Source organism: Ranitomeya variabilis, chromosome 7, assembly GCF_051348905.1.
Source record: "Ranitomeya variabilis isolate aRanVar5 chromosome 7, aRanVar5.hap1, whole genome shotgun sequence".
Classification (NCBI taxonomy): domain Eukaryota; kingdom Metazoa; phylum Chordata; class Amphibia; order Anura; family Dendrobatidae; genus Ranitomeya; species Ranitomeya variabilis.
Window position 1 is genome coordinate 112,997,395 of NC_135238.1, and position 12,262 is coordinate 113,009,656.

Below are 12,262 nucleotides of genomic sequence, written 5' to 3' on the forward strand. Positions count from 1 at the left end.
TTCAACCCCATCATCCTCCAAATGGCAATAATGAGGGCTTACATAAAGCACTTGCATATAACAGACAGCAGACACCCTGTTACAATGGCCAGGATAGGAACTAGCGCTACACTCAGTCAATAGCAACCATAAATGTACCGTTACACTAAACGACTTACCAACGATCACGACCAGCGATACGACCTGGCCATGATCGTTGGTAAGTCGTTGTGTGGTCGCTGGGGAGCTGTCACACAGACAGCTCTCTCCAGCGACCAACGATCAGGGGAACGACTTCGGCATCGTTGAAACTGTCTTCAATTATGCCGAAGTCCCCCTGCAGCACCCGGGTAACCAGGGTAAACATCGGGTTACTAAGTGCAGGGCCGCGCTTAGTAACCCAATATTTACCCTGGTTACCATTGTAAAAGTAAAAAAAAACAGTACATACTCACATTCTGATGTCTGTCATGTCCCCCGGCGTCCACAGGGTTACGCGCTGCTGCTCAGAGCTTCCTGCACTGAATGTGTCAGCGCCGGCAGTAAAGCAGAGAACAGCGGTGACGTCACCGCTGTGCTCTGCTTTATGGCCAGCGCTGACACAGTCAGTGCAGGAAGTTCTCGGCAGCAGCGCGTAATCCTGTGGACGCCGGGGGACGTGACAGACATCAGAAGGTGAGTATGTAGTGTTTTTTTTTTTACTTTTACAATGGTAACCAGGGTAAATATCGGGTCACTAAGCGCGGCCCTGCACTTAGTAACCCGATGTTTACCCTGGTTACAAGTGAACACATTGCTGGATCGGCGTCACACACGCCAATCCAGCGATGACAGCGGGTGATCTAGCGACAAAATAAAGTTCTGGACTTCTAGCTCCGACCAGCGATATCACAGCGGGATCCAGATCGCTGCTGCATGTCAAACACAACGAGATCGCTATCCAGGACGCTGCAACATCACGGATCGTCGTCGTTCTCGCTGCAAATTCGCTTAGTGTGAAGGTACCTTTACCCTTACAGGTGCCCATAAAGAAAAATAACTAATGCTGTGACAAAACTTTAAAAATGTAGCATTTCTATAATCAAACTGACCTGCAGAATGAAGCCATGTCACATGTAACATGTCACTTATAGCTTCCGATAAATGCTGTAAGAGCAAAACTCAAAAACAATGGCAGAATAGAAAATTAATTTAAAAAAATCATTACATTTATACAAGTCATTGTGAAAAATAACAGTAGTCTTGCAAAAAAAAAAAAGAGAAAGCCTTTATATGGGTATTTTATCAGAATAGTATAAAAATCACTTTGTCCTTGAGGTGTGATGTTATCGAATACAGAACAGATATAGTCACATGTAAAGCGCAATGGAATAAATGGCGCTATAATAATAATAAATAATAATAATAATAATATAGACATAAACATTTTAATTATTGAATGGGCTGCCACATTTTTACTAGCAGAGTAAATTTAAACTTACAATAATAAACTACTAAAGTATTTGATTGGCTGCAGCGGTCACGTGGATATGCGCCACATCATTGCTGCAGCAAACTAAAAATAGTTTGGCATTACAGGTGCGCAAGAGATGCAGAGAAACTTAAAAAAATTAAATGTATTTTTGCTCTTCCTTTATATCTACCTTTCCACCATCTGGTCCAGGAGGACCAGCAGCACCTCGTGTACCAGGAGTTCCTGGAGAACCTTGCACGCCTCTTTCACCAGGTATACCATTTTCTCCCTAAATAAAATAGAAATTAGCGGTGAAAAAAAATTATGAGCAAATGAAAGTCAAATTAAACATATTACAGTATAAATATCAAAGCTTACTTTATTGCCTGGGTTCCCTGGTGCTCCAATTTCACCTTTTGGTCCCTATAAGCAAAGTGAACAGTGCATAATTAAAATTATTATTTAAGTTAAAAAAGGTTTTCAAACTATGAACATTGAAGGTTGGAAACTCAGATTAATAACATTTCCAGTTTTTATTAGATTTTGTGAATAAAGAAAAACTTAGTTTTTAAAAGGTACTTACTGCTTCCCCTGGTTTTCCATTTTCCCCTGGGGGTCCATTAGTTCCAGGCAATCCCTATGATTGATAAACACATTTTAAGCCAAAAAATGGCAATACATATATGCTAAATATGCAAAAATAGTTTAGAGCTAAGACTGTAAACAACTGCAAGCCAATACGATTTCATAAAAGTCTAAGTAACTCATTTAAAGCACCACTCTAGTTTCTTTTGTTTCAACTTTGGAGTGATGCAACTAATGCAAGTCCCTTACCCTAGTATTATACTTATCAGCCACTGTCTTCAGCTTTTCACAGTGCTGCTTTGGTCCCATGGAATCATCTTGTGAGAGCAGCTTCTGACTTACTGGAAGTCAGGGGTAATGGCCACAAGCTCCCAATGTGAGTCTATGAGAGCCTTGCTCTGGCCTCGTTCTGTCTTTCATAGACTTACATTGAATTGGGACTTCTGGATCACTAAGCAATCACTGGATCCGGCAGGTCACAATCTAGAGAAGACGAACTGGAGTGGTGCTGACAAAAGTTGAAGACGGCAGCTGGTAAGTTTATCAGAAGGGGAAGGAAACTTAGGTTAGTGACACCACTTCAGCGCTGCAAAAAGAAAAATGTTGGAGTGGTGCTTTAAGAGAATTAAATGTGGACAAGCTGTTGACATAGACTTGTAGTGCCATGGTTAATACATATGTACATTCTATCTGACTACCAATATAAAACACTATTTGCTACAAGTAGCCAGCTTATTACAGTAGTTTGTAAGCTATTAGGTTGTACAGAGTACTATTTTCTATTACAAAAAAAATCTTAAAATCATATTTGTAGTTCCGAACTTGAAGGAATATTTTACAATGTTTTGATTGTCTTTACTGCTTTGATTGTCTTTGCTACAGAGACCATTCGCTATAAGGAAGTTGGGTCAATAAAACATGGCATAAATCAAGAAAACACACCCAGTGCAAAATGTAAACAATTACTAATGAAATGCCAACAGAAAAAAAATTCCCCCGGAAAAAGGCAATAGCCGAAACGTGCGTAGGGGCACACACCATCACTCACAGGAGGTAATTTTTGTACATGTTTGCTTCTTTGTTTCTACAGTTCGTCACACCTCTTTGACAGGTATTCCACTTGGAAACTTGATTTTCCTATTTGTTTATAAAATGCTGTGAATGATTGGACTCTAGTTACTTGTATGTAACATGTGGGTGTTTGGTGCCATTTGTTTGGTTTCCCATTATTTAAAATTTTGATTGTGTTTTTTTGTCTTTACATTGGTAATAAAATGTACTTTTTATTATGAATGGTTCTTGTGTACATTTTTTCTGTCTCAGAGACCATTCGCTGTACATCCATGTGACTTCTATGGCAATCTTGAGTCATATATTAAGTTATCATCACTGAGGGACTTGACTGATAGCAGCGTTTACACGGACGTACAGCACATGATTGCTGGAGCAAACTATACAAACTTTGGTTGAAACAGTGCAGCAGTAGAAAAATTATTGGATTAGTATTGTTTTATTTTCTGTGAAAGCTGTTAAACTTTTAGGCTATGTGCAAACGTTGCGGATTTGCCTGCGGATTCGTAGTGAAATGGCCGCTGCGGATACGCAGCAGTTTTCCATTAGGTTTACAGTACCATGTAATCCTAAGGAAAACCAAATCCGCTTTGCCGATGGTGCGGAAAATACCGCGCGGAAACGCTGCGTTGTATTTCCGCAGCATGTCAATTCTTTGAGCGGATTCCGCAGCGTTTTACACCTGCTCCTCAATTGGAATCTGCAGGTGTAAAACTGCAGGTGAAATCCGCACAAAAAACACAGGAAATCTGCAGTAAATCTGCAGGTAATTCGCAGGTCAAATGCCTGCGGAGTTTTCAAAAACGGTGAGGAAAAATCCGAACAAGAATCTGCAACGTGGGCACATAGCCTTAGTTTACGGTAAATCCTCGACAGCACAATGACACAGAAGTGCGATGTTTCCCATAAAAGTAAATTGCCCAGTTAGGTGTTTTGCTTTCTACATTTTGGCCTATTCAGAATTTATTCAAACATAGAATTAGCATATATACACTGCTCAAAAAATAAAGGGAACACTAAAATACCATATCCTAGATATCACTGAATAAAATATTCCACTTGTAAATCTTTATTCACTACATAGTGGAAAGCGTTGAGAACAATAAAACATAAAAATTATCAATGTAAATCAAAATTAATATCCCATGGAGGCCTGGATTTGAAACAATACTCAAAATCAAAGTGGAAAATCAAATTACAGGTTGATCCAACTTCAGTGAAAATGCCTCAAAACAAGGAGACGATGCTCAGTAGTGCGTGTGTGGCCTCCATGTGCCTGTATGACCTCCCTACAATGCCTGGGCATGCTCCTAATGAGGCAGCAGATTGTCTCCTGAGGGATCTCCTCCCAGACCTGGACTAAAGCATCCGCCAACTCCTGGACAGTCTGTGGTGCAACATGACGTTGGTGGATGGTGCGAGACATGATGTCCTAAATGTGTTCAATCAGATTCAGGTCTGGGAACGGGCAGGTCAGTCCATTGCTTCAATGCCTTCATCTTGTAGGAACTGCTGACACATTCCAGCCACATGAGGTCTGGCATTGTCCTGCATTAGGAGGAACCCAGGGCCAACCGCACGAACATATAGTCTTACAAGGGGTCTGATGATCTAATCTCGGTACCTAATGGCAGTCAGGCTACCTCTGGCGAGCACATGAAGGGCTGTGTGGCCCTCCAAAGAAATGCCACCCCACACCATTAGTGACTCACTGCCAAACCGGTCATGCTGAAGGATGTTGCAGGCAGCAGATTGCTCTCCACGGCATCTCCAGACTCTGTCACGTCTGTCACATGTGTCCAGTGAGAACCTGCTTTCATCTGCGAAGAGCACAGGGCGCCAGTGGAGAATTTGCCAATCCTGGTGCTCTGTGGCAAATGCCAAGCGTCCTGCACGGTGTTGGGCTGTGAGCACAACCCCCATCTGTGGACGTCAGGCACACAGACCATCCTCATGGAGTCGGTTTCTAACCGTTTGATTATCATATCATCTACCATTTGGTAAATGATCACTAACCCATCAGTCTAACTTATTTTTTTCTGAATACTTTAGTGCCATGTGTTTTATTAGAGTAGATGCCTATTGTAGTTTTCATCACCTAATCAGTTAGTGGTGGAACTCCCAAAAAAACCTTATCCCATAGGTCAGTGCATAAATTTACATCTCTTCAGTTCTGAGAACTTTAAGAAATATTGATATACTTCTGACACAGGGTAAATGCTTTTAGTGGCTCTTTATGTAATTTTCACTGATAATAAAAACTTACTTTCTGTCTCAAAATGCTTCTTTGAAGTGTTTTTCCGAGATCAGAAAAAATAGTCTAAAAGTAATAAGCGGCATGACATAACAAAAGAGACCTTAAAAGCGGGGCCGTATTTGCCACTAGGTACTGGAGGGCACGTGCCTAGGGGTGCCAGGCTGCATGAGGCTGCAGGGGGCTGCACCAAGACAGGGAAGAATTTTTTTTATTTTACTTTTTTTTTTAACCTCCCTTCCCCTCCGTTAGACAATCCAGGAAATCTGTTGTCTTTTCGGGGGGGATGGGGGACAGGAGGGGCCTGGGGCGCCCCTCCATATTCACCTCGATGCAGGGAGTTGACTTGACTGACACAGGAAGCAGTGGCGCCGCAACTTCCTGGGTCAGAGAGGTCCATAAATCCGAGGTGCTGCTGCAGCGTCTGTCCATGTGAGGATGATGAGATCATCTCTCACTGCAGACATCACAGCGGAGGAGGAGGAAGACAACATGGGAGGACACAGATGCAGGTGAGCACTCATAGAGCTGAAGATGGGGAGGTTGGTGAACAGGGGAGACTGGTGACAGGGCAGGCTGTGCTGTATACTGGTGAATAGGGGAGGATGGTTGTCAGGGCAGGCTGTACTGTATACTGGTGAACAGGGAAGGCTGGTGAAAAGGGAAGCTGCGGTGCTGTATATTGGTGAGCAAGGGAGGATGGTGACAGGGCAGGCTGTGCTGTATACTGTTGAACAGGGAAGGCTGGTGAAAAGGAGAGGCTGCTGTGCTGTATACTGGTGAACAGGGGAGGCTGGTGACAGGGGAGGCTGGAGAAAAAGGGAGGCTGTGCTGTATACTGGTGAACAGGGGAGACTGGTGACGGGAGGCTGTGCTGTATACTGGAGAGCAGGGGAGGCTGCTGCTATATACTGGTGAACAGGGGAAGCTGGGGCTGCTATATACTGGTGAGAGGGGAGGCTGGTGCTGCTATATTCTGGTGAACAGGGGAGGCTGCTGCTGCTGTATACTGGTGACAGGGGAGGCTGGTGCTGCTACATACTGGTGAACAAGGGAGGAAGGCACTGCTATATACTGGTGAACAGGGGAGGCTGCTGCTGCTATATACTGCTGAACAGGGGAGGCTGGTGCTGCTATATACTGGTGACAGGGGAGGCTGGTGCTGCTATATACTGGTGAACAGGGGAAGCTGGTGCTGCTATATACTGGTGACAGGGGAGGCTGGTGCTGTTATATACTGGTGAACAAGGGAGGAAGGCGCTGCTATATACTGGGGAACAGGGGAGGCTGCTGCTGCTGTATACTGGGGAACAGAGGAGGCTGGTGCTGCTATATACTGGTGAACAGGGGAGGCTGGTGCTGCTATGTACTGGTGACAGGGGAGGCTGGTGCTGCTATATACTGGTGAACAGGGGAAGCTGGTGCTGCTATATACTGGTGACAGGGGAGGCTGGTGCTGTTATATACTGGTGAACAGGGGAGGAAGGCGCTGCTATATACTGGGGAACAGGGGAGGCTGCTGCTGCTATATACTGGTGAACACGGGAGGCTGGTGCTGCTATATACTGGTGAACAGGGGAGGCTGCTGCTGCTATGTACTGGTGACAGGGGAGGCTGGTGCTGCTACAGTATATACTGGTGAACAGGGGAGGTTGGTGCTATGCAGCCTGGGGATTTGGGGAGGCTAACATTTCTGAATAGGGATTAGGGGGCATATTCCTGTAGAATCGTTTTTATTGGTGCTATAAAGTTAAATCTACTTTATGTAATATGCAAATGAGGGTGTTTTGCAGCACTCTCGTATTTGTATACTAAAGCTTGTCTTTATTGTCAGCGCTCCATTAGTAAAAGTGAATGCTGTCTAAAATCAGCTTGCAAGTCTGTGCTTACTCACTGAGGCTGGTTTCACATTTGTGTTTTTTTCAAGTCAGGCAAAATCAGGTTTTTCAGCCAAATCCTGATCCTTTCAGGATACAGTTTTTTGTCCATTCACTTTAATGGTGTCAAGAAGCAACGTGAAGTAACTGGATTCTACCTGACACCATTAAAGTGAATGGGCTAAAACTAGATTCTGAAAGGATCAGGATTTGACTGAAAACCTGATTTTGCCTGATTTGAAAAAAAAAACCGCAAGTGTGAAACCAGCGACACTGGATGAGTGCAGCAGCTCGCTCCAAGTGTCGTAGTGGGTGCACACAATGTGGCTGCAGGCTTGCTCTGACACCTGCTACCTGTCTGTTCTTGGATTCCCTTTGAAACCCTTCAGTAAATAGGAGGGGTGAATGAGAAGACAGCATGTCTCTATATCACTAGGCCTCTCCACACTGAAGCAATGGTTATGCCACCTATTTTAATCTCTTGATGACTTTGAAAAGCTGAAGGTGTTAAAAAATGCTCAAAAGACTGAACCTGTGCGCAGCAAGTGCAGATGTTCATTCTTTTAGTGTTTAATTTTAAAAGAAATTTTACAGAGTAGATCTGCCTTAAATAGTAAAATAAAGTGTGACTTCAGTAAGGGGCGTGACCACAAAAAGTGCCTAGGGCAGCATGAAGGCCAAATACGGCCCTGCTTAAGAGACATTAACAAAATAATCTGTAATTTGCTATAGTGGTTACATGGTTTGATGGCAAGTGATCTCTGCTGGGAAGTAAAGAGGAACCTAACATGGGAGCACCGGAGCTTTGGTGCCAGAGCAATGTGGGAGTTATCAGAAAAGTAATAGTTTTCTTGTTTCATACCACTTACTGCATTTTGACCAGTCCGGAAAAACCCATTAAGGAGATTTAGACTGAGCTATATTAATTACACTATGTTCAGCTTTACAGGAAAATAAACACCAAGGAAAATAAATCATCCATATCCTAATAGGACACTAAGGAGCCTACCATGTTAGCTACTATTTCTCTCCAGAAAGAATCTTAGAACATTGATTAAACGAGAGATACCCTGTCAAAACAAAATAAGCATGGTAACTCTTTTAGCATTACCTGAAAGCCGGGTGGGCCCGTTGCTCCTGGTTCTCCTCGTTCACCTGTAGGACCCTAGCAAATACATAAATTTATTCTAAACAAAAAAATGCATTTCAAATTCTTATTATTTGGATACAATGAATATTTTATGCATTATGTTCAGTCGTCTGTAAATAATGACTGCACTTTTATGACATTAGAGTGTGACAGGTACCAATTGCCAGAATGGAAATGGTGGACCCAACTGATGGCCCAGCATGGTGCTGCTCCACTCCAGAAAGCAAGGGACATATATCAAGTAGGAGACATGTTGTGGAAGTTGACAAGTGAAAGTGTGAGGCAAGACAAAGCTGTGGGTGCTACTGTTGAGGAGACAGATTAGAGAGGTGATGGAGATGCCAAGGAGGGAGGGAGCTGCTGAGTTGAAGAGCAATGATGGAATCTACTGATGAAGAGTTACGGGGAAAGGGGTAATCTGACAGGTATTAGAGAGGAGTGAGTAACGTCAAAGAAGTCATTTGTTCCTGTGTTGTATATTATAGCTGCAGCGAAACTAACTGCCAGTAGGTTGGACAAACCATCCTCTATACCACAGGTCAATATTCTGACAGGTATCACTAGACTGTCCCACATTTGTTTATGTTTGTGATATGAAACCATCAAGGTTCGTGCCTTTATTTTAGCAGTCAAGAACTGTGCCTTAACTATTAAGCTTGTAGCTTCAGTGATAAAAAATGTGTAAAATCAATGATTCTCATACTTACATGTATGAGGCAATTATCAAAGGGCAGAGAAGTGACAACTGGTTATAAGTAGCATGATAAATAAGTCCAATAATAGAAATCTCTTCATTATCAACAATGTTTTCTTCAGCAAAAGTTTTCTGAGTACTTACTGCTGCTCCTGGAGGACCCTGCTGTCCTTGGTCACCGCTCTTTCCTGGCAGACCCTAATAAAAAATATTAGAAATTAAATAAGACAAATAATAATAATGACTTTTAAAATGTTACATTTATAATGGCATACCTGTGGTCCCTGGGATCCAGGACCACCTCTTTCACCATTTTTACCGGGTGCTCCCTATACGAAAGCATGAAAGATTAGTTACTGCAATACTACTAATATATTGCTAAAATGTATAGAATTTTTACAATGCATAAAATGAATACATAAAATGCTGGTGAGTACTTACCTCATTACCCTTAGGACCTGGGAAGCCCATGACTCCAGGCTGACCTCTAGGGCCCGGTGGACCAGGATTGCCTGAACGTCCAGATTCTCCAGGAGGACCCTTAAATATGAGAGTGAAATTTCAAAATTTTAGCAGCAGAGCCCAAAAGAAATAATAAGCATTACTATGTCACAAATTTCATCTCACAGACCAGACACAAGAAATGAAGATAATTATACTTTTCTTTCCCCCAAATTAGATCATTAGTAAAATGAAAAAAAGTTTGGCCATGTGGCCATCATTTTCCTACTATGGACTGCAATGTCCGAACTGGCAGCAAGTTTCCTGTCCTGAACTCAACAGCTTCGTATAAGGTTGGTGGGTGAATGTCGGTCATGTGAAATCGGCCTTACTGTAACAAATATTATAAAAATGTTACAGCTTTCAACGAGATAGTGAACACTTACCGAGGGTCCTGGCTTGCCGTCAGATCCAGGGCCTCCTGGACTTCCTGTAAGACCCTAGAATACAAAGTAAAATTTTGACAGAGATGTCACTTGCAAGATTTATTATGTTAAATATAATCATATTTTAATAATGAAATATTGTGCTTTATAGCAGTACCAGTAATATGAATATTTGTTAATTTGATTGTATTTAAATCAAACAATATATACACTGAAATGTTGTGTGTGTGTGTGTGTGTGTGTGTGTGTATGTATATATTATATATATATATATATATATATATATATATATATATATATATATATATATACTGACCCTCATTCCAGGTAAGCCTGGACCTCCATCTCTTCCTGGTTCGCCAGCAATTCCTCTAAGTCCAGGACTACCAGCTGGTCCACGTTCTCCTCCAGGTCCCTAAGTGCATAAAGGAAATATAGTTGGAGATAATTAAAAAGAAAAATATCCATCTATCTATCTATCTATCTATCTATCTATCTATCTATCTATCTATCTATCTATCTTTCGATCTAATACAGCATTGACTTACCTTTTCACCTGGTACTCCATTGCTACCTGGGGGCCCACGGAAACCTGGAGATCCCTAGATGGGAAGCAATGCACATAGATGAAATACTTCAGCTGAATATTGTATCTTTAGCACTGCTTAATACACTGTAAATTTGAAGCCCGATTTTAAGAATGGTATGTAATCTAAGTAAATTCATTTCTACTGTGTTCATTATAGAACAAAAAGTATTTGGATAAATCCCTTTAAATCGCTTTAAAAGGTCTTTTTATTTTAACAGGGCCACACACCCTTTTTAGCGTGTATTTTCCCAAACATCCTGAATAGTAATTATCTACAGATTGTGCTGTAAATGTGCTTATTCCAACATACTTGTAAACTAAAATAGAATGTAAACTACTGGACAACGTTCACTTTATGAACTAGAATTTACTTCTAATACTTTATGATGAAAGGGTTAAACTTCTAGAACCTCCATCAATCCTGAGAATGAAGGGGTGCAGGAGTGACTTAGTGTTGCACATCCATAACTGTTTTTCCTGAGCAGCTGGGTGGCCAGGATGCCGCCATACAGCAAAAACATTAACAGGTATGGAGTGCTGAACCAAACATTGAAAGTTATGCAGAGCTAAATCTCTTCTTCATTCTTAGGATTGCTGGAGGTTCATCATACAGAGATGGAATATCCTCGTCATACGTCATGATTTTTAAAGATGAGAATAGCTCTTTAAACAAAATTTAAGCTCAGCTCAATCATTAAAGAGAACCTGTCATCAGAATCATTCATGTTAAACTAAAGGTAAGGGTATAATGGTGCTTTTATACTGATTTAATAGGTCCATTCAGTGTAGAAATCCACAGCCTGATTGTTGTTTAATTATCATTAGAAGTTTTGGTGCAATAAGCTATTTGTGCATCAGGTGGGACTGTGGGGCAAGACTGTGGAACGGTTCTTCGAGTTTGCCACAGCCTCTCCTCTGCTTCTGATATCATCATCAATGAGGAGCCAAGATCTCAATCAGTGCATGAACTGCCACCAGCACCATTTTACTGAAGCCACACAGCGAGATTAATGTGTACAAGTTCAGCCCATGGTTAGGACTGGGTTACTGCAAAATGTTAAACAATAAGATAACATGGACTTCAGAGGCAGTGGAGGGGTGTGACAAGCCAAAGACCATACCCACAGGCCTACCCCGATACAACAAAAGCATATTGCATCAAAACTTCTAATAATAATTAAGCAAAAACCAGGCTGATGACAGGTTCTCTTTAAATACTGATAATATTGCAGAAAAATCTTTTTACATCACAGTGTTTTATACATTATACAAATTATAAGATAGAAATCTGTGTTATTCTAGCAAACTGTTTTTTGAAAGACAAAGCTGATTTAGATACGAGGCTTAGTTTGTACTGATTATCTAGACTTTTATTAACATGTTTGAAACCACATAACATATGAGTCGCTCGCCAGGGCTGTGGGATACCCGGTACCAGGTCCGGTGTTCACAATGGGATGTTACGGTGGCGACCAGGTCCGTGGCCCTGGGCGCCCAGGTAAAAGGGGGAAGGTCTTTTAAGGAAAAAATGTTTATGAGTCTGTCGTGGCGCCACCTGTGATGTTCGGTCAATAGTGGGACCGACGCTGCATTAAAGGGGTCTTCTGGGTGATGTTGTCGCAGCAATGATGGTAAGGCTTCCCACAGGTGAAACGGGGTCCCCAGACGTCCTGAAATGTATGGTGATGATGGTGTAGGCCGGTAAAATGAGTAAAGGACACAA

The 12,262-nt window shown here is 42.0% G+C and overlaps 1 protein-coding gene across 1 annotated transcript in view; it reads right to left on the reverse strand.

Annotated features, from left to right (window-relative positions):
• COL3A1 (collagen type III alpha 1 chain) overlaps positions 1-12,262 on the reverse strand; it is a 255,502-nt gene that overhangs the window by 59,728 nt on the left and 183,512 nt on the right. Inside the window, exons 21-30 of the mRNA XM_077275669.1 lie at positions 10,499-10,552; positions 10,267-10,365; positions 9,951-10,004; positions 9,505-9,603; positions 9,339-9,392; positions 9,208-9,261; positions 8,331-8,384; positions 2,016-2,069; positions 1,811-1,855; positions 1,623-1,721 (exon numbers count right to left, since the gene is read on the reverse strand). Of these exons, the coding sequence (XP_077131784.1) occupies positions 1,623-1,721; positions 1,811-1,855; positions 2,016-2,069; positions 8,331-8,384; positions 9,208-9,261; positions 9,339-9,392; positions 9,505-9,603; positions 9,951-10,004; positions 10,267-10,365; positions 10,499-10,552 (666 nt within the window). The remainder of the gene's footprint in view (positions 1-1,622; positions 1,722-1,810; positions 1,856-2,015; positions 2,070-8,330; positions 8,385-9,207; positions 9,262-9,338; positions 9,393-9,504; positions 9,604-9,950; positions 10,005-10,266; positions 10,366-10,498; positions 10,553-12,262) is intronic.